At 41.8% G+C, this 22542-nt stretch overlaps 1 protein-coding gene across 2 annotated transcripts in view; it reads left to right on the top strand.

Annotated features, from left to right (window-relative positions):
- FNDC3B (fibronectin type III domain containing 3B) overlaps window positions 1-22542 on the top strand; it is a 141566-nt gene that overhangs the window by 2155 nt on the left and 116869 nt on the right. For both annotated transcript variants that reach the window (XM_088523916.1, XM_088523915.1), the window contains exon 2: window positions 6931-7006. In XM_088523916.1, coding sequence (XP_088380042.1) covers window positions 6931-7006 — 76 coding nt within the window. The remainder of the gene's footprint in view (window positions 1-6930; window positions 7007-22542) is intronic.

The following is a 22542-nucleotide window of genomic DNA, read 5'->3' as shown; positions in this document are numbered from 1 at the left end:
GTTTCAGAGTAGAAGGGAAGAGGTGGCTCTGCTGAAGCTGGTCAGTGCAGGAGACCCAAAGGATGATGGTGGGAACTCCAGGGATCCTCGTGCTACCTGTGTAATCCCTGAGAAAGAGCTGAGAAACTGTGGGCAGGGCCCTTGTCAGTCCCAGGGGCAAAACGCAGGGCAGGGGCTGCTTGTTCCCAGCCCTCTAATCTCTCCTGAGCTTGCATTTGCTTAAAGCTTGTCTGAGGAAAAGCTGCAGCCAAGAAAAGTGTTTGACCTGCCAGTGGTGTTCCCGTGCTGTGGACAGTCACACTGAAGCTGGTAAAACCCCTGAGCTTTTCCCAGCAGCCGGATGGAGAGGAGTGTTGCCAGCCAGCAGTCAGGACCGTGGTGCAGGACAAGTGCCTTGGCGTGTTTAAGTTGTTCATCTTCCTGGGGCAGAGCTAGGAATGTCTCTCTGCCTGCTTAACACTGTCTCCCTTCTCTAGATTGCCCAAAATGGCATTTGTGTTACAAACATTTTTAGCTTCCCACACTTAATCTCCCATACAGCTGACTGCGCTTAGTGCTTTCATGTCCTTTCCAGAGCTGCTGCTCACTCTGTTTCTCTTTCTAATCCACTTGTAACTCCTGGGGGGATTCTGGGAGTTATAATTAAACTTTTGGTCCAAGAATTTCACCGGTTTCTGGTAGCTGCTTCACTGCATGCTCTAAAAATCTTGCAGTGTGAAGGTGGAGGGGCAAGTGGCTGTGCATGTCTGCAGAATACGGCGTGGTTTATTTTGGGATATTTTATTTTGTCCTGTTTAAATCGGTGGATTAGCAGTCATAGAGCAAGTTTTGCAACCATGTTCCTCTTTATCACTCCTGCACTTGAGAAGAGGTGCTGAATATAGCACTTACATGTGCGTATTCTTGCCTTCTAGGGTCATAAACTTTGAATAAGGGAAGTCAGAGCGGGTTGAACAAAAATCTCGCAGTGGGGAACAAAAATCACAATCTTTCTGTAGCGCAACAAATCTGTGCACCTTGCAGGAATGCAAAAGCCTTTCCCGTGCTGCAGTTTTTCCATTCCTGAACATCTGAACGTACCAGAGGCATCTGGACTCCTGAGCATATTGCTGTGCTCTGTGATTTGAATTCCGTTCTAATTAAATACACTGATTTTTAAAGCAGCTCCAGTGCATATTAGCAAAGATATTTAAAAGTACAGTCCAGCAGTGTTATCAAAGTTGGACATTGTTCTCTCATTTTTCTCTCATTGCTTTCTAAGAAGTCTCTAGAATGAACTTTTTGGAGGCATTGGCTACCAAGGTGTCAAGGGTGGGATTTAATCCAAGAATGTTCATGGGTGATGTCCAAGAGTTCTCTCCCAAATGACTTTCTCTGGGAATGCAAGAATGGCAACACATGAATTTCATTAATATTTCATGAGGCTTAAAATTACTTGCTTATCAGAGTAATTTGTTACACAGATGTATTGAATTTTTTATTGGTGGTTTGAGAATCTGTTAAGCTGTCATAAATCACAGGGCTTGGGATTTGTCACTTGGTTTTGAGCTTGGCTATCAGCATTCAGGGTGAGCTCACTTCCCCATACCTCAAATTTGTCCCATGGAAGAAAACCAGATAATATAACTTAAATATTATTATCAGGGTATTCATTTGTAGAAGTCATTGCTTTGGAAGCAGTGTGTTATCTGACTTTTCTGAAGTGATGCTGAGAGTATCCTATCTACTTTTTGTGTCGCTGAGAAGATATTCCTGGAAAGAATATTCCATAAAGCTGTTGCTGAATCCCCTGCTCCTCCTGGGGCACCGCAGTTGATAGCTCAGCAGGAGCTGGGACACAATATTTTAAAGTACAAATAAGATTGAGCGCAATGGATTATTATTTTTTTTATTTTTTTTTCCAGAGCTGCAGTATATTCCAAAGTATGTGCAACTTTAAATCTACTGTATTCACAATTTATATGTTTAAAGCTGTTTAGAAGAACATGCCCCACATGCACACATGCTGGGTCCTCAGCAGGTATTTTTCTTTTTTTGGTATGTAACTATTTGCCTGCAGTGTAGATGAGTTTTATGTTCCCAAACCTTTGCTCTAAGGCTCCGTTAGACTTTGGCAGGCTCGTTCGTCTCGTCGCCCTGCTCCCCATGGGCACGAGAGTTGGACAGCAGGATCGAGGGGACGTGAGCGGAACCCCTGGCTCCTGGGAAAGCTTAGCCTGGACGTGGAGCAAGCGCTGGGTGCCTGTGCGAGCATAAATATTTATATTAACCAGGTAACTTAGTAACGCTAATCAGAGTTTTAGCTAATACAGCTATTTAAAGTATAACAGCGTTCTCAAATGCAAAATAAATGCAGTGTCAGAGTGCTGTGAAGATGGCCAGCTCTCCCTGATGCTGCAATAGGTAGGCCCAGGCTCCACCAGCGAGCGTGACAAGATGCCAAAATGACAATCCGGGTGTGCGTTCCCGCTTTTTGGAGGAAAGGGGTTGGAGTTGTTGCTGACGCCCTGCTCGCAGCTGTTGAGAGTCCATTTTTCCACATGTGAGCCCATAGCAGCAGCTTCCCTTCACATTGACTTTTTGAGTTCTCTCCCCTCTGCTTGAAGGAGGAAGTATCCCATAAAAGTTCTCATTCAGGATGATAAATGTTGGAGGAGACACATGACAATTAAAGATCCTCTCCACTTGTTTACATTAAAATGGAGATGTAATCCGTAGACACTTTCATACAGCTCGGATTTTAATTATAGCTTTTGTAAACAGTGCATTCTCTTACAGCTCCCTCGTGTAGCAGGCAAGCTGGAAGAGAAAAGTGATGTTCCAGAATGCAGAATATTGTTTTGTTGTTTAGGAGGGCTTGGGAGACATAAATCTTTGAATTAGTTCATCTCCCACCAAGGCATACTTACTCAGTGTGTATAAACAAGAGAAGTCACAATGTGCCTAGATATTATTTGTCCCAGATGGAGCCTTAAACTTGGCTCCTCGCGCGCGCTGATGTCATGGTGCACAAGCAAGGCCCAAGCTGCAGGCACGCAGAGAATCTCATTTTATTCCTGCGCGATCGGAGCGACGGGGGAGAGTTGGGGGCGTTGGTTGGAAAATGTGCTTCACGTCTTGGCTTTCTGCAGGGAACGGCGTCGCTCGAAGAGCTGGGATCCGCTCCTAACCATGGGAACAGCCTGCTGCCCGTGGCTGTGGGCAGGGAGGAGCCATGGCGGGCTCCTGACGAGGCTCCATGCCTCCTCGTGTGGATGAGCCTGTCTCGGGAGCTTGTTTTTAGATGGATGACTCTAACATGCGGAGCTGTGGTAGGGTGTGTGGTCCCCTCTGGGCTGCTCCAGCTCTGCAGCCCGTTGGGGTTGTGAGCCCCCGGGCTGTTCTTCCACCTGTGGTGAGGTGGATGTCTCATGGTGTGTCTGGACCCTACCCCTGCAGTGTGCAGCCCAGAGGGGAGCAGAGCCGCCGTGGCCTGCGGTGCTGCAGGTCACTGTCCACGCAGGGCTGGAACCTGTCCACTGTGCAGAGCTGGAACCTGCTGCCGTGGCTGCCCTGAGGAGAGGAAAAGCTGGGGCTGGCGGCCAAGAGCTCCATGCGGGCGGCAGGGACAAGGCCGGGGCCTTGCCGTGGATCCAGCGGTGGTTGTAGCGCTGTTGAGCCCGAGCTCGCACAGAGGCCACCACTGTGCGTGTCCATCCTCCTCCCGGTGCTGGTGTGCACCAGAGCTCGTCTCCGTCACGTGGGGATCATTCCTGTTTGCTCTCAATATAGCTGCTCTCCCCCAGCAACAGGGCCGCAAGGGTTTCTGCTTGTGCTGCTGATGAATTTGGACATCGGGGCAGGAGAATGTCTCTTAATATCTTCCAAACTTTGGGGTTTTCTTTGTCATTTAGAAAGCAGTGGCTGCAGTATTTTTATTATAATGTAATTTTTCTTGCCTACAGTAAAACTTTTAAATTCATATGTGCTCTCACCACTTATTTTAATGTTATTTCTGTACCATCGTACAGGTTGATTTTGTCATTGTTTTGAGAAATCCTGTATAACTCCTCTTTTTGGGGAACTGATGAGAAATGCCCATTTGCACATTTTCAATTATGTGCAAAGGCTTGGCCTTGGGAAGCTGGGGTTCTCCTCTTGGTCCTTGGCTCTTAAGTTCTAAGCAATTTAACTGAAGCAAACAAATTTATAATATGTTGCTGCTTCTTTATCTATAGCATAAGAAAAACACTACTCTCAAAGCAGATCCAGTGGGATTGCTACTGTTCTTCACAGAAGTTGTATTTGGTTTATTAGGATTGATTTATTAGAATTGAATTAATAGAATTGATCTCCTTTGAAAATCTTAGGGCTTGTATATGTATTTAATGCCTAAATATTAATGAAAATAGGTAAGTGGTCTCTCAGCTTTATTGTTAGTAGATAAAATGGTACAAATGGTTGTATTCACAAATGTACTTTTATTAATACTGACACTAAGAAACTTGCTTAAGGCCCAGGAAGTCGAGATTTGATTTACTGGATTTTAATTGAAAAACATGATGGAACTTAGTGCAGGTCACTGATCCACAGAACAAAGTGCACGTTCTCTCTAGCAACAGGATGATTTAAAGAGCATGTATTAAAAATCTATGCAGGTAGATACCAAAGTATTTTGCATATGTGAGTGTAGTTAAATATTTGCATTTCCCCCCCCCCCAAGGGGTTATATTTGAGAAGGATAATGTTATAAGGCAAAATTCCAAACAGAGAGATTGCAAGAAACTCTCCAAGGCTTTACCATCGGTTCTGACACTTGCTGTTGGGTGCAAAGATGACAGTAGCTGCCTTATTGAAAGGGGAAGAAGTGGTGGGAGGGTGGAAACTTTTCTGTTTTGAAATGATAGTATTGAAAACCACAGGGGAAAAATGAGTTCTAGCAGGAAAACCCCGCTTTGCTCTTTAGAAGTGGCTTCTTGTAGTTGGAGTCCAGCGCTTCAGGAAAGAGCCCTGGGCTCCCTGTCTGCTGAAGCTTGTGCTGAGCGAGAGGTTGAAACTAGAACTGCTGCTTACGGCAGCACTTGGGTGCGTGGCCAGGGACCGCTTTGGTGGGGACCCTCCAGTGCTCGGGGCTTGTAAGCAAAGGAAACCAACTCGGGTCCTAAGGATTCATTCTCCTCTTCCCTTTGCTAAAGGCGTGTTCAGAGAACTTGGGATCCTATTTTGTAACGTGGTTATTTTAAAATCAACATCTTTGTGATGGTTTAATTGCACGCATAATATTGAAAAAGGTGTTATCCTCTTAATGACTTTGGTACTTAACCTCAAAATACGATCCTAAGTGAAAATACCTTGTGGCCTCTGCTCTGTGTTGTGCAGCAGTGAATATCTGGGCAAAACACTGCAGCCCATACACAGGACAGGCCAAGGTACCAGGGTTAACTTGTTATCTTACAGCAAATAGTGGCTAATGCAGGCCAGCAGCACCTGGGCACACAGAGCCTGCGTAAGGGAGCGTGAGGCTGGAGCCTCCTCTTCCCTCCAGGAAGCGAGTTGGTTGACGGAGCAACTTTTTTGTGTTGGAAGTTCATCATAAAGCAGCATTACCCTTGCTTAATTTCTGCCCTTGGACGCAGGAGCTGCTCCTAGGGATGTGATCTGTGCTCTCTGGGAAGTTTAATGCACACCAAAGGGTGGCTAGTGTTTGTCACTCTCCTGATCTCCAGTTTGGGCACTGAAAAATCTGTGACATTGGGTTTCTGTGGGATTACTGCAGCCAAGAAGCTCATATAGGCAGTAATTTATTACTCGTTCCAGAAACGCAGCAGTAATTCAAGATCTCCCATTGCATGATTTAAAAACTCTGAGCACAGCTGTCCCAGAATGTAAAGACTAGAGCTAAATTTCGAGAGACTTCACAAAAAGATATTTATCTGCATTATCAATTTAATGTCAGTAAAGGTTCTCAGTCGCAAACCTCCAGTGCAGGTTGTGCTGTTTGAGCTTCACGCTGTGCAGGTGGACTCTCGAAGGCGTCTCGGCCAAGAACCGTGCCAGTATAGGGTGCCCCAGGGCAGCTTCCCTTTGAGGAAGGGGCCAGGGCTGCTCTGCACTCTATGATCTGTCAGGATCTGGTCCCCCCTCGATGCTGGCTTACAAAAAGCACCGCCAGCCTCTCCTTGCCATCAGGATAGAGCTGCTTGCAAGCCCCGGCAGTGTAAACACTCCTGCTCCGTCTCGCTAAGAAGAGCTACTGCTAACCTAACCCCCTGCGTGAGCCAGGAAACAGTAAGATGGGTAAATGCAAAACACTTTCTTTCCTGAGACAGCATCTCATTTACAATACAAAGGGAGTGTGGAAAAGGAGTCTTGGGCACTTTGTGGATGTTGTGGCGTTCCCATCCTGTGCAGAACTGAGCAGTGGGAGATGAGGAGGGAGACTTTTTTGTTCTGTTTGCAACATAAAACTGTGTTCGCCTATGGATTTTGCTTTACTGTGATCTATTGTGTCTACGATGTGATATTTTTTTAAAAAATGCAATGGATAAAACTCCCATTGTTACTACAAGGACTTTTTATTCCAGTGAAATCGTATGACTTGGTATTTCACACAGGAGTTTATGTACTGTCTACTCAAGGGTACCTGTGGTCCAAAGATTTATCTCCTTCGCTGGCAGCATCTGGCCAAGCCCAATACGCTGTCCTTGGTGGGGGAACCTGAACCATAACTCTTGCCTACACCCAACTACTAACTTAAATCTTTGTTTCAGCTCTTAAAATATAGTTGAGTGGGCAAAAAAGTCTGTACCAACTCCTAGACTTTGCTGGTATCCAAAGATGTAATATACTGTGTGGGGTGTAGTTTTTAATCTCCAAAATATGGATAACAGTTTTTGGATTGAACAACTTTAACACTTAGAGTGGAGTGAAACATGTCTTTTCTTTTGGCAGGTCTTTCTGGTTCAAGTTAATCCAGGTGAAACCTTTACAATAAGGGCTGAGGATGGAACCCTGCAGTGCATCCAAGGTAAGAGTATATGGGAATATGCAGACAAACATTATTTCCAGTGTGAAAATAATAAACTCTTAAGCTTTTAACATTTCTTCAGAAATGTGATGTGTAGATCTGAAAATAGTGATACATTTGCTGAGAAGTTGTAGGTGTGACTGCTTTGTGTTACAAGACCTTCTTCTCATATCTCAGAATGAGACATGAATTTCTTGGAAGTTAAGGGAATCTTTTTTCTCCTTTTTTTCTTTTTTTTTCTTTTTTTTTCTCCATGCCCCCAGTCGTTTATCAATATAAATACATACATGTATATATATGGTGTTTTATTTTATAACCAAATAGTAGCACAAATGAGTGGTTGTGAGTCCAACGAGTAACAGACAAGTGGAGGCCTAAGACTTTTTTTCTTCATGCAAGTATTAGGAGTGAAAAATGAATGAAAAGTAGCACAGAAACATAGAATACTCGAGACGTCAGGCTGGTTTTGAACAAAAGTTTTCATCAGCTCTTTAGAAGCAGAGCGAGTTAACTAACTTGGATAGAGGTATGTAAGCAGACTTTTTGATATTTTACCTGTTGGTAAAATGAAGTAAGTATGATTGATAGTGCTTGTTTTTAGTAACACAGAGACCATCAAATTCTGAAGGGAGGAACAACTGAAAAACAAAAGACATTTCAGATGTTATATTAAATATTAGAGCAAGGTTTCTAGCTATGCACCTAAGACCTGGATTTCTTTGTTGTTTAAAATTTCATCCCTGTGGAAATAAGGAATTAATAGTTGTTTGAGAGATGAATTACTGAAACTTTTTCAGACGTTATCCAGGATTCTTAGGTCTTGATGTGCAGTAACAGCAGCAATTTAAAACTTGTTAAAATTTATATCTGGTACTTCCATTAGAAACCTAATTATGACAGCATTTATTTATATTTTTGAGAACAGTGTTCTTGAGGTGCTGGTAAAATGAATGCAATTGGGAACCTTCTTTTTCTCTATTTTCCAGTAATTTAACATATTAGTGCTAACAGTGTTTGACTGGTACTCAGCAGCAGCATCTTTAATAACACTATATAGACATGTGCTCGCGTGTGTGTATCTATGTGAACTTTGCTTCAATTCTGTGTGAAAATTCTGATGTCCTCTTTAGGCCAGTGCTTTAGTCCATGTTTTATTCGGACCGTGGAAGATGGATTAGCATAACGCTGGTTTTCGTTGTGTGTGTTTTGTGTTGCTGTTGTGCGCTGTTTTTTTTCTTTTGGTTGAGCAGTTTTCACAGTGGACTTGTGAATCTGAAAATAATAGTCAATGTTATCAATCACTTAAAAAATAAAAATAAAAAAAAATCTGAATCTGCTAGCAAAAGCACTAAGGTTATGAACCTTGATTTCCCCCCCCCGGTGCTTTGAGGTTCAAGACAATTATATAATGTTTGCAAAGATCACATATCCTCTTGCTCTAAAAATTCAGAATCCTTTTTGACTTTTTGCTGTATTGCACTATTCTGTATATTTTAAGTTAAAATACTCTCTCTCTCTACTTGGGCTGAGTTTACGTTATAGTTTTTATTCTTTACGAAACTTATCCAAAATCAAACTACTGCTGACAAAGGGGGATAAAAACTCTCATGCTTGGTGATTGGAAAGCTGTCATGTGAAAAGGTGGCATCAGCTTCCAGCTTGTGGAATTGAGGAGCAGAGGAATGACACGAGATTACAAATCTGTGGTAACGTTTATAACGACCAGAAAAAGGAATAACGAAAGGGTAGGTTAGGGATTGATTGAAATGATTTTCTTTTTTTTTTAAGCGTTCCTTAAGGTTGAGATGAGTAAAATGCTGAGGCTTGATGTTATCTTGCAGCCAGAAACCCCGCTGTCTTGTCTATCGAGGCATGCTAAGCATTTGAGTGCTTGCTGAAAACTGAAACTGGCCACCTGGCCTGAATTAAAGTATGAGCATCACGTACATTATTTGTATGCTATTAGAGGACCAATCTCTGGCTGTTCCTTTAAAGGCATATGTGCATTAACAACAAAGTTAGTTAGCAAAGTTAGCATACTTCCTCCAAAAATAGTGATAATCCTGGGGAGAGGGGAAGAGCAGCCTTGTGTTGTCCTGAAATCCCCGATACGTGCTTGGCACCTCTGAAACGTGGCAGAGTTCTTTGCTTGCATGGAGATTTGAGCTCTAAACTTCAGTTGTTCATGAATTACTTCTGATTGCCTGAATTTAAGGCACGTGTCGGCCTAAAATGGCCTTTGGGGCCAGCCCCATGGCTGGACATGGGCTGCAGCATCCGCAGAGGAAGCAGCACCCGTGCGACGTGGCCACTTGTACTGCCACCAAGCCTGAAACACAGCAGGAGCCGCTGCCTCCTTTGGAGGAAATATACTTGATTTTGTGAATGGAATGGGTTCATGCAGGGAATGGGCTTCTCCAGGCCTAAGTCCCTTGGAAAGGTCGGGACCCAGGGGGAAATGGCTGGTGTCGGTCTCCTCCCCAGTGACAGAGCTGTGAGATTTGACGGTCCTGTCCCCACAGCCCTGCCTTCCTTCTGGGGTTTGTCTTCAATCTTGAGCCTCTCTGTGCTCTTAATCTGACTGATTTGGAGTCTGACTGAGTCAGAGACTGATTTGAACCCAATATTTTCATAGTATAAAATGAACATATATACTGTATATGAACATATATACTGTATTGCCAGCATAAAAAGTGCTCTGCGTACTACTTCACCTTTTTATGCAGTTTTGTCAGATGATTTAAATGCTTCATTTATTCTTTCTGTTTACTCTTTCCCAGGCTCACTCAGTAGATTGCTGCTAGTTGTGCAAAGGAAGAGACCGTGCAGGATCTTCACCCATTTTGCTCAGCTCTAGCTGTGGCTCTTGCACCCTCCTTGGTTCCTTCTAGCTAATACTTCAGGGTCATCACACAGAGTGAGATATGGACGAGAGGGAGAACATGTATCTGATTAGCTGCAGAACCCAAACAAACTCCCTGTACTTGAAAAACAATCAGTCTGCCTTCTGAATTGCAGAATAAATAGGTTTGTGTTGGGTTACATTTCTGGATAAATCTGATCTATTCAGCAAATTCCTGTCCCCCACTGACTGATTGAAGACTGATATTTTTAGTCAATAGCTTAAGATTTTTGGTAGACATTTATGTTAATGTACAAGAATCATGTCAGATACTAAGCTACTTAAAAATATGGTTTGGGAATATTTTGAGTCAGCGGAACTGCACTCGAGCATCTGCTCAGTGCTGTCTTGTACTGGAAGCCAGTAATGCCAAGTTGTTGTGTGCACTGTCCTGTGAGTATTATGGACAACTTAATTATTCTGGTGCAGTTGAAATGCGGTCGTCATCCCTATGCTGAAATGCACACGTGCGTATGTACAGATGTGCATATGCCAGAGAGCTTGAGGCATGCTGTAAACAACTTTTATCCGCTGACGACACAAAATTGTTCAATTATTGCTAAATGTATTTTTTTTACATTGCCATCAATATAAATTACAGCCAAGCTAGATCTGCTTTTCTGCCACAAATGAACCAAAGGATTTTTTTTTTTGTTCTATAATTTTCTGTATAGAAATTCAGCAGGTAGCAAAAAATAGAAGAAAGGATACAACGCACAAGAGCAGAGCACCTAGTGTAATAAAAATTCAGATGGGTATATTGTGTCTAGACTGTGCTTTTGAAAACATGTTCTTGAAACTTATCTCTCCTCTTTGATTGTTTGGCGTCTCTGCCCTATGTTTGGAGTAGCAAAGCCCAAAATTGCTGTGTGCAGAGAGGAGGAGGATGATGCGCTTTAATCCTAGCATTGCACAGGTCGAGAGCCCACATTCAGTTTTTGTTTGGTTTTGATGTTTTCAAGGACAAGATGAAAATGTGCAGGGGCATGGTAGGGTTTCAGCTATGTTTTTAAGCATGAATATTTGTGCAGTAAAGAGCAGCCTAAATTGCCTTTGGGGGTGTGTGTGTGTGGAGGGGTTACAGTCTGAAATGAAAACAAGGTAATAAACATACCCAACTTCCCAATATCAGCATTCTCTCCAGCTGATATTTTCCAGTGTTTTGCCATTGGTCTTGAACTTGAAGCACTAGAGGGTCCTGACTTGTTTTTCTCTTGTAAAACAAAGAATGCATGATTTAAATTTCTCTGGCTCTGAAATGAGTAACTTGAGGGGAAAGCAAGATGTATGCTAACACATTCAGCATGGGTTTCCTTAGTGTATTCTGGAGTTAATCTTTCCTTAACTTGTGAAGAGGAGAGGTTCCAAATAAATGGTGATCAACACTAATACAGTGATTTATTTATTAAAAAAAAACACCAAAGATTTTCACCAATACAATGAAATATGTAATTTTCTTAAAAGCTAAAGTACTGTGGATTTATATAGAAAGATATGTGTGTGAAGTAAGTCTGTTACTGTTAAGTGTAGTTGAAGCAAAACGCTTTTTTCTTTCTCTTTTTAGTGTGAGACTGGAAACAAGGAAGTGACTCAGTTTCTTGGAGGGAAGGAAAGAGTTGAAAATAGATGGGCCATCATGTCAGCAAATGCCTGATAACTGCTGTGTTCCTGGGTGGGGACAGGAGGAGGCCGAGATGGAGCAGCAGAGGGAACACACCAGGGATTTGGGTGTAGGGCCAGAGGTTTGGGATGGCCGAAGTCTGAAAGGGAGCAGAACCTGCAGACAGTGGGAGCAGAACCTGCAGACAGCGGGCAGCTTCTGGAGCGCAGCAAACACGGAGCACGCTCGAACCAGCGCGTCCTTCCCTTAGCCCCTCTATGCATTTCCACTGCAAATCCATTGAAAGCCTGAGAGTGTTCAGAATATGTTGTAAAGCATTGTATTTATATTTTCTGTAAAGCAGGAACTAAAAGTAACATCTTGAGTATACAGAGGACCTCTCTCCAGTGCTAGTTGTCTGTCTGCATAGGAATCAGGTCTGCTCCTAAGGGATGGAGAAGGAGCCTGGGGAAGGAGCTGGCAGCGGGAAGGGGACTTTGGCTGTGCCTTGCAAGTCACCATGCAGACTCCATACAGCGTATGGAAATCTTCCAGTAGGAAAGGTAGTATCACGCTGTAGTTACATCATTAAGATTGTATGGATTGTATTGGACTTGGTGTAAAACTGGCTTTTACTTCAGCGTGCGGTGGTAATGCAGTTCTTGCTGTGATGTTTTGCTGCTTTTACTTGCTTTTGTTGGTTTCTTTTATGCCTTTCTATTACAGAAAGGGCCTTTTCCATGCTAATATGATGTCTAAAAATGTAATTCTTATTCTTCATCTGTAGCATCTGATCTTGTTTTATTCGGCATTTAGATTCAGTATTTAAGGCTTAGATCGTTTGGGATTTATTAAGATTCTTTCTTTTGCTGGGAAAAGATGGATTATCTGCACGATATCCTTCAGAACAAAACATTGGGCAGGACTATGGTTTGGAAGAATCACATGACTCTGGTTTCTAATTCCTGTCCAAACAGTCCTTGCTGTATTAGCCAAAATAAGTCTGCTCTATCTACAGAGTCAATGGCATTCTTTGGAATTGGCATTCTTTGGAGTGTTGCGTCTCCTCTTTGAGTCAGGCTGGTTACAGGGTTCTGGTAAAATCAGTTTTTGCAGTGTTGGTGTCTCCCCATATTCTGGGTTTGACTGGGGGTTATGTGTCCATATTATCTGTAGCACCCAGTGTAGTTCTCTCTAGTTTTTCTACCCATATTTCAGGTAGAGATGTAGTAAGTGGACCCTTCAGTCTTTTAGTATATGATAATTTAAAAAAAAAAAAAAAAAAAAAAACAAGGCTTGATTGTACCTTGACTGAAACCTGTGTTGAAATCTTGCATAGGGAAGGAGAGCTAACTCAGTAGATTCTTTTCCCCCTTTTATTGTCATCGAGACTGTAGCACAAAACTCCTTTCTTCCCCTAGGTTTTGTTGTTGCGGGCTAGGATGTAGTAGTGGAAGCTGTGTAAGAAGGCAGAGTGCACAATCGGATGCTTTGTGTGCTGTGAGGATAGCCTTTTCTTTTTAAATCTGATAACACTGGCAATATTCATGATTTTTTTCATGTGCCCAGAATAAATCTTGGCTAGGATGCATTTTCAATAGTAGATTTAGCTTACAGAGTGACCTACTGCACAAAACGAATACTTTACAGTACTTTAAAAATCCATTGTGATTAAAGTGTGGTGAATTAGTATCTATTATTTAACCTAATTCCCTCGATACAGGACTTTAAACAGGAACGAACGCTCAATGTGTAACTGAATTTGCTTTGGCTTATATTAATCCCCTCCAAAGTCTCCACGCGTTACCCACTGAGAGCAAGGGAGAGAAACACTGCTGCAATGTGGAGAGATTTTTGAAACCCTCCGGTCCACAGAAATCCAAGTGTAGGTAGGAAATGCAGAGCCTGTGCAGCCATATGGATGTGCAGGGGAATTGCACAGCGTTTCCGCAGCCTCTGGAAGCGGGAGCAATGGGCCGAGCGCTGGCTGCTCCCGACGGTCCCGCACGGAGCTGGCAGCGCTTCCTGCTGACGTGGCCTCCCCGCGAGCGGGAACAGAGGAGCTTCAGTGCGCGGAGCGGACGGGACGCGCGTGAGTCACCAGCAGCAGCAGCAGCAGTAAACGACGAGTCCAGCTCCTCGAGTTGCAAGCATATAAAAACAAGGCGGCCTGCTCCGCAGAGCGACAGCACACAGCCCAGCAGAGTAGCTGTTCGTGTAAAACGTTTATTCTTTGGTATTTTTGTTTTTGAGTACCTCAGAATGGACTGCTGGAAAATGCATTTATCTCTAGAAGTACGTTGGCAGGGTCGAAAGACACAGAATGCGTGTTCTGTGTCTTTAGTTTTCAGAATTCTGTGGGTTTGCAAATATGTGGGTCTTGTATTTGGCCTATGCATGTTTATTTTAGTTGCCTATACCCATGCCTGGAAGGATCAGGAAGTGTGATGCCTTCAAAATAATTTGAAGAGACTCTGAAAATCAGGGTCTCACTAGCATTCTCATATTGGCAGTTTCTAAATGTAGCTGAGTATATATGCATCTTTCTCCAAAACATGGAGAATCTATGTGATTTTTTTTTTTAAGGTAAAAGCAAATCCATCTATGCAGGAATGCTTGAATTGTCTATGTAGGACCTGCTCAAATGAAAATACTGTTCAAACTGTAGACCTGGCACATTCCAGTCAATGGTGTCAGTATTTTAAAATCCAAGATCCACATTCTTTACTCAGTCTACAGACATTGCAAACGCATTAGTCAGTGTTTTTAATCCTTTTAAAGTTTCTTAATACAGCTATAGTTTGAAGCTAGTAAAGCAATTGGACTCAGCCTTCTTAATCTGAAGCAATTATATTTGATGGCCAAAAAGTCAAGGAATTATTGTATCAGATTATTAAATTCTATTAGTTCTCATAGACAAATTTTTGTTTTGCCATACTCTTGATTCTTCGTCCTTTTTGGCTTAGTCATGTTAGTGTGTGTATACATACACAGAGGAGAGGGGGAGGAAGGAAGGGGAATATCAGGAAGAACAGCAAATGTACAGGAGTCCTGGTTTTTGTTTGCCTGTGTCCCTGCACAAGCTGATGTGTGTCTTGGATACCCAACCTGTCAAGTCCTTGTGACTTCTTGAGTCAGTCCTTCCGTATCTCTTAAGGATACCAGGTCCAGCAGCACACCTCTCCTTGTTGGTTCCTCCACCACTTGTGTCAAAAAACTATCAACTCTCGGCATTAGTTGTTGGTCTTCGAACAGGGTCCCATGGCCATAGAAATCAAAACTCCCCCAGCAACAGCAGCAGCGCAGCCAGTAGGTGACTTGAAATATCCATCTCCTCCTCACATCCTGGCACGATGGAGGAGAAAACAACCTGGGCTTCCTGACCCTTGACCACCATCCCTGGAGCTCAGAGATCCTGTTGGATGGTCCCCAGTTTCCCGCCTGGAAGAGCTGCAGTGGGTCATAGCAGGAGGGTTGGCCAGGCCTTGACCGTCTCTCCATGAGGTCCCTTTTTGAAGCGGCTCCAGGCAACAAACCTCTGTGGACAAGGGGTCAGGTCGGCAGTAGTGTGCTGTTTGCTTGGAGGAATGAAACTTTCTGTTCCCACGAGGGAAGTTTTGCCAGCGTTATTGCTTTTATTAACTTTAGGGGCTCCATTGTGGCCATCTGAAGTGGCACAGTGAGTATTTTTTATGACATTTATAAAACTGCTAAAGCAGACGTTTCCTTCTACGCAGTAGGATCATCAACCCCCAAATCTGAACATCTGGCATCTAAATGTCGACTTTTTCTCTGTGGCCCATTTCAGCAGTGAAGAGGAAACTGAAACAAACTTGCTAACAATTTCCAAATACTTCTACCTGGAACTTCATTTTAGATTTGCTGATGAAATTACCTCCTGGAGGGAGGCTGAGGTTATGAGGGTCTCTTCTTTGGCAGCCACGTGGATCATTTATTGATGTATTGTGAAATTAAGGTAGATGTGGATTGGGGCATGTAGATAAAGCAAAGCACTGTCATTCGGCTTAGTTACAGAATTTTTTTATTATTGCAGTATGTCTTATGTTCTAATTAAAATGGACTAACAATACCTTTGGGTGGTGGCATGTTTTTGTATTAATTGAATTAACTTTAAATATCATTTGTTTGTTGGTTTTGCAGAATTTAAGTTGTATTTATGCCTGCTCTGAAGAAAGCTGTGCTTGGTATTGAAAGGTCCATTTTCTGCAGCTGTTGGTGCTGGTGTTGAAATTAACTTTATCCAATTTCTGAGTTGGACGACTTTCACTCTCTGAGAAATCCAAGCTGTTGTGTACTTGTGTATCATCATACCCTTAAAAGTCTTGCTTGTTTCTTCTGCACCAACATTTGTGAATAGTCACCGCAATGCTCTGAATGGATTTTCTGCCTCTGACATCAATATTTCTGCCTGTAAGGTCAATAGATCATTTTCTATATCAAAAATATTTTCATTGCATGTTAAATCACTATTTCTTAAGAAGCCATTTGTTAAGATATAGATCACTGAGTCAACTTTGTGGTGAAAGCATCACTAACCTTTCTTTTTTTTTTTAGTTTGAAATAGTGTAACTCTTTGGACACCAAAGACTCAAAGACAGTAGAATGCCATCCAGAAACACTAGTAATATTTGAGTAAAAAGTAAATATGAAAACTGAATTTGTATTCTAAAATAGTTGAAAGTTCATATTAATGGACAAACTTATGCTGGGATTTACTCGTTTTAAGTGCTTGTTTTGCTTTGCAGAGCAGAGCACATAGCTGCAGCATGACAGGATAATTTAGAAAAGGAGAGCAGAGCTAGGGCATGATTTTGTCATTTCCGTAGCCAAACGAACTTCAGACGTTTGAATGTTTGTCCTTGTAAAATTAACCCACTAAGTAGGTGAATAGACTTTGGGGAAGTGAGGTGTTAAACGGCTTCCTTAAATAGGAAGAAGTTCAGATTGACTCTCATCTTCTGGAGCAATATGTCCGTTTCTTGAGTGTTGCTTTATTCGTCTTAAAAAACAAACAAACGAAAAACCTTATGGGTTTTATGTCATTAAATATTAATTAAAAATGAATCCCTTCAGTGTGAGATGAAATTCTGGGGTTTAATTGATGCAACTTTTCTTTTAATTATTGTAATCTGTATGTGTTTGTAAAGCATTTGTAGACTTTGCAAATGCTTTGTTTTAAGCTGTGTCTGGTGATTGGCTCCAACTCCTCAATTCTTAACATTTTTGGTGGAGTGTGATTTTTGGTTTTTGTTCTTGTTTTTTTGTTTGGTTTTGGGTCAATAGATACCTTTTGCTTTTGCTGTGGACAGGAACGGAGGGGACCATTTTGGTGCGAAAGGTCTATTAGAAGCTACATGTCCTCTTTGGTCTTTCCCACTTGTTGTCGAGGTTACTGTTCATTCTGTGCAAATTCCCTCTATAGAAGGCTTTAAAAATATTTAAAAGCACAGAGAAAAATGTTATGCTGTTGTGTTATGACAAATTATTCACTGGAAAGGTTTGTCTTCCCTTCTGCTTGCACATGAAGCGCTTGTGACCCCATAGGTACTGAAGAAGAAACTTGAGTAACCCTTAGAGAGTGCTAAGAAATTCTACTTTTTTTTTTTTTTTTTTTTTTTCCTATTTTCAGTCTTTTAGGGAAAGTTCACTATTGCGAATGTTGCTAATCAGGAGTCTCCATTTCCTTTTGCTTTGTGTTTTTTACCTCTGTGTTTTTGGTAGGGTGCTCAAGATACTTGTTTCTGTGTTGGGAGAGCTTTCAGGCAAAGTTGCATGAAGTTCTATGCGAAAGAATGTGGCCCTTAACTGCCTGTATTGTGGTTATGGAAATGTCGTATTTCAAGTGATGTAGATTTTAAGGATGGTTGGACTGTTATTGATTAAAATCCAGCCTAAAATGCTTAGAAAAATGTACACTTTTGATTATCTCCTCTATCTGTTAGGGATCGCTCTCTTCAAATGTCATCTTGGCTAGGTCTGCACAGATGAGTCTGGCACAACAGTATGCGACATTATTTTTATTTCAGCAGAAGATAGTATCTCATAATAACATTTTTGAACATTTCTAGCTGAATTGTGAGTGTTGGAGCTGTGCCTGGAAGGGAACAGCCACACAATGCCAGTCATTCTCCATTGTATTGAGCCAAAAGCTTTGAGTCTGGAGAAAGGGCTTTGACGAGCAGGGTGGGAGTGAGAGACAAACAGGATCTTTCTAGTACTGTTCCCAGCACCTGTTGCCTTGGGACTTGCTTCTGACTCAGACATATTGGTAATTTCTAGAATAAAATGTGTTTTTGTGTGTGCATATACATACTTGTGCATGGTCATTTTCTTATTTTTAAGACAGTAGCTCTTGTATGCCTGTTCTTGAGGTGTTAATTGAGAATAGTTCTCCCTTGGATGAAGGTTTTCTTGAACAGAGGTGGCAAGCAAGCTCTGAGCGGTTTTTTGCTAATCCTAAGGGTTCATTAGGATTACTTAACAAGTAAGAAGTAATTTGTCTCCCTTGGGGGAGAATTCTGATATCTTGAATGTTTATCAACCATCTGCAAAATGGAACGAGCATAATTGGTGGCTAATTGGTTGAAAGAACTATGAAATACAATTATGAAGAAGAGTTAAGCAGAAACCAATTGTGTTTATGAAATCTAGCATAAGAAATACTATATTAATCCTGCCTCAATACCACGAAACACAATTGGTATAATTAAGAGTATCATATTGTAATTTTCTTGGAGACTAGGTGCTTTGCCTGCTTCTTTTCTATTTTGATATAGTTGGAGCAGACTAACTTCCTGTCAGGTGGTGCCTTCTGCAGTTAGTACAAAACAATTATAAAATTGTTTTGTTTACTCCTGTCGCAGTACACGGTAGGTGAAACTCTTGTTGACTGGAAAAGTTGCTCTAACTCGTGCATTTATTTGTGGTCACAGTCAATGTAGTTTTTGCAGACTTTTTAAGAGAGACCCTATTTTATCAGTCTAGTGAGAAGGTCAGTTTCTGCTGGGAGCTCTGATTCTGAGATGGTTTCTCTGTTATTGCATCTTGTTTGGACCCCATTCCTCCCATCATCAAGCTAAGGAGGAAGCCTTTGGAGTGCTCAGTCGTGTTTCTCACAGATTGTGAGTGCAGTTGGAAAGAGAAATGCAGGTTTTCTGCTAAAGCAGGTGGCACCAGCAATTTCTGTGCTAATTCCTGAACACAACCCATGGGTATCTCCCGCTGGAGACCTGAAGTCTCAGTGAAGTTTCCTGAACCGAAACCACTCTTTGTAGCAACTTGTGTCTTCTCTTGGTTCTTCCCATTCAGTTTTATCATTTTTCACCAGGTTATAAAACAACTGCAGAGAGCTTGTAAATACATTTTAATACTCAGTTATCCATTATCATACTGGAATTGTTGTCTTGTTGTCAGAGGGCAACTACTGTAAAATCCAAATAAGGGAAAATACTTTAAAGAAATAAAATCAACAAGTTATGAAAATGTCTTTTTCCCCCTCATTATAGGAAGGCTATTCTTCCTCTCTTTAAAATGATTAAATACAAATGTGTGGCTTTTAACACTTCTCAGTGACCAACACTGTTCCTTTTGTGTGATTAAGGAGAAATAAAGATTCTGTAGTTTGCATTGTGAGTGTTGCAGGCCCATGTTTGTGCCCGTTGTAACTGAGCCGTGTGCAGGTTGGAGTAAATATTCATATAGATCAGATAGTATCTGGTGGAGTCTGAAGAAACTAGACCTGAAAAAAGGGAAGAGGACTCGCTAAGAAATCCTGTTAAGCTTTGCAGTCCCATCCTTGTGGTTGTCCTTTCCACCCTTCCCTTCTCATTTTTTCCCCCTTTCATGGATGTATGACTTATTTTTATCCTAGTAATCAAATATCTTTTTCTTTGGAAAGTGTATTTGAGTGAACAAATGCCTATAGTTAGAGTTGATGAATATTGTGATGAGATTCCTATCTACCATTACATATTATGGCATGTGAAGTAGAAAAGGAAATCATTAGTTTCATGTATTTAAGTAAAGTTTAGTATCTTTAAAAGGATCCTAAGATTGTAGACATCTCTATACTGGTAGATGAAAAAAGTTTTGTAAGAAAAGTGGGCTGTTATGAACAGTCTCTTTTAAATCTGTGTTCTATTGAGCAGCTATTGCTGATGAGCTGATGGATTTTGTGCTCCGGTCAGACAGAAATAAATATGTAACAAACCTGCTTTTGGTGCAGTTTGCATGTCCGAGCTGGGAATGCAGTCAGTTAAGTGATCATTAGTAATGCCTGCTTTGATCTGCCCTTAATGGTTTAATTGTTTCTCTGATTTAAATAAAGGCTTTATGCTTATTTTATAGAATTTCCCCCAGGATCTCTTCCCATGGAAGTGTTTGTGCATGTGTTTTTGTGTTTTCTAACATCAAGAATAATCAGGTATTTAACTAAGCTTCTCCAGAGCATCTCTTCTGGGATACCCTGTTCTTACGAGCCGCTTGGTAGCTAGCGTGGCAGGGCAGGAGCGTTCGGGGTGTTTTGTAGGGATGTTCAGTGCTCTCTTTGTGATCGTTGGCATTTCTCTAAACTCTCCAGTCTTCCAGGGTACTCGAGTTCAGTTTGTGTTTCACAGAGATGCTCATGAAAGCCTAGGCTCGCTAGCAGGCTCCTAAGCGAGCCGGTGTCCCCTGTCGAGCAGTGACATTAGTTAGGGGCAGAGTGGGGGTGCTTCCTGATACTTTCCCAGGCAAGAAATTCAACTTGCAAATGCTTTTGGGGACGGTACAAATGCTGTGTTTAGGCGTTCCTGCCCTTCTGGCATGTAGGGCATTCTGATGCATTGTCTATAAACTATTTTAACTGCTGAATTAGCTAGCTAAATAAATGAAAAAAGCCTCTTATTACTTCCCTAGCAGTGAAATGTAACTAGCTTCCCAATTTAGCCCGTTTCACAATGCTGTTGTTGAACAGCTAACATGAATGCCATTTAGAAACCCTTTTTAATGCTAAACACTTTGGTGAGTAACCCCCTCTGAGACTGCAAATGTTGGGCTGGTTGTGTGCAAATGATAATTTTTGTTTGTTTGACACAGAAACTTGCACTGCAAAACTTTCGATGAGCATACAAGCAGTATGGAGCTCTTTAGTTAAACTCCAAATGTAAAATTGGCTTAGGAAACTTAGTGGCAAGATACTGAACAGAAAGAAGAACTTGTGGTGGGGCATGTGGAAGTGGTAGACATAATAATTATAGCTCTATATGTTAATAGCTTTGCAGTAGTTCCAATCAAGGAGAAAAATTTGTCATGCAGAGCATATGGAAGCCTCCTGAGTGTGTTTCAGTGTAGGCCATGTGTTTAGAAAAAAAGACAGAGTCTGGGTCATGGTGTCATAAGCTGAATTTTCTCCTTCCCTCCGCAGGTAATTCTGCAAGGCACTCTGTTTTTCAGAGGTTTTGGGGATGGTCTTTGGTTTCTTTATTGCTGCCACTTCTCCGATAAGTTGTTGCCTTTCATACATTCAGGTAGCCTGAGTTTGCGTTTTCCTCACGGTACAGCTGAAAATAGAATTATTTTGTTGCCGAGCACAGGAAATTAGATGAATTAAACTGAATTTCAGATTTAAGGCCATCCCAGATACCTGAGCATCAAATTTGGGCAAACTGTTTTGAATTGCATGATATACACAAAACTGAAGGAAGAGGTCTGTGGCATTTACCACCTGTGAAGTGCTGCTCATTTCCATACTTATTTCCATTCTATATGTAATAAGACAAGTTTATGCTCAAAATAAGTGAATTAACCAGTTATTTGAGCCAGCTGCTATGCTAGAAATAGAGCTATAGTTATTTTCTATCCTCAAGATGTGTCCTTGCAATTCTCCCTCAATAGTGCATCTCTTCTCTTTGCACCCTTTTTAAGCCTTTGGCTTATGTTGTAATGTATATTGCAATGACCAATTTTGAGTGTTTAATTTTGGGGCATTATTTCTTTTTATTCTTATTCGTTTAAAGGTGGATGTGCCAAGCAGACGGAGTGGTTAGTCTTCTTTCCTCAGGTTTAGTGAATTGCTAAATGCAGTTTCTGCAAGCGTCTAGATACTTTTGAGTGGAATGTTTAAAGTTTAAAATGAGATAAGAGATTAAATAAAGCACGAGAAATTCTGATTTAAGTACAAATATCATTAGAGACTAAAATCTTGCCTTTCAAGCTGTATAGCCCTTAAAAACATATACCATGCGATGCTGCTGATAAAGAATATGTGTATTTATCTTCTCTCTCTCTCTCTTTTTTGCTTCAAGAGCATATGCCTGCGCCTTGCTGTCATCAAAGCTGTTTGTTTTTTCAACAGTTCTGTAGCAGAGATTTGTCTTCGCACATGTCATCTCCTTCCCCGCCAGTAACAAATGACTCTTTATGCCCCTTGGTAGCTGCTGGGGGGATCTGACATTGCAGCCCCCCGTGCTTTTCCCTAAGGAGAAATTCCGACGGCCCTGATCTTGCTGCCCAGCCCGCGGTGCTCATTTGTCCCCGGCGCACGGAGTTTTGGAGCATGTAATTTAGCCTCTTGCTCTGAATTGTCCCTTCCTAAAAAAGAGCATTTCGGAGCAGATAGGGCAAACAAAATACTGCTAATTTTAGACAGTTCTGTTCTTTTGTGCCTGTTCTCTGCAGAATTAACTTGCTAAAAAGATAAAAAGCTGTGGAGGATCTTACCTGAAAATGTTAATTGTGTTTTCCTACACCGCATCTCTGGAAAGAGAAAATGGTGCAAAGTGTGCATTTTATTCCTCATTTCCTTGTTTTATCTCTGGTTGGTTTGTTTTGCCGGCATCCAGCAATGCTGTTCTGCTGAGGCTCTTCTCTTCCTTGTCCTTTTTGTGTGGCTGGAGAAGAGCAGCCCACGCTGACAGAAGTGGCAGCGGACGTGCTGGGTAGCTGCTGCAGCGAGGTGGGACCCTCTGCGGCCTCTTCACCCTTGTCTCATGGTCCATGGTTCCCTTCAGCCATCAGGTATCTGCCTGACCAGCA

Source organism: Tinamus guttatus, unplaced genomic scaffold, assembly GCF_059628265.1.
Source record: "Tinamus guttatus ecotype Peru unplaced genomic scaffold, ASM5962826v1 Tinamus_guttatus_pri_ptg000198l, whole genome shotgun sequence".
In the NCBI taxonomy this organism is placed as follows: domain Eukaryota; kingdom Metazoa; phylum Chordata; class Aves; order Tinamiformes; family Tinamidae; genus Tinamus; species Tinamus guttatus.
The sequence above is the reverse complement of the archived record's forward strand: the minus strand, read 5'-3'. Positions and strand labels throughout refer to the sequence as shown.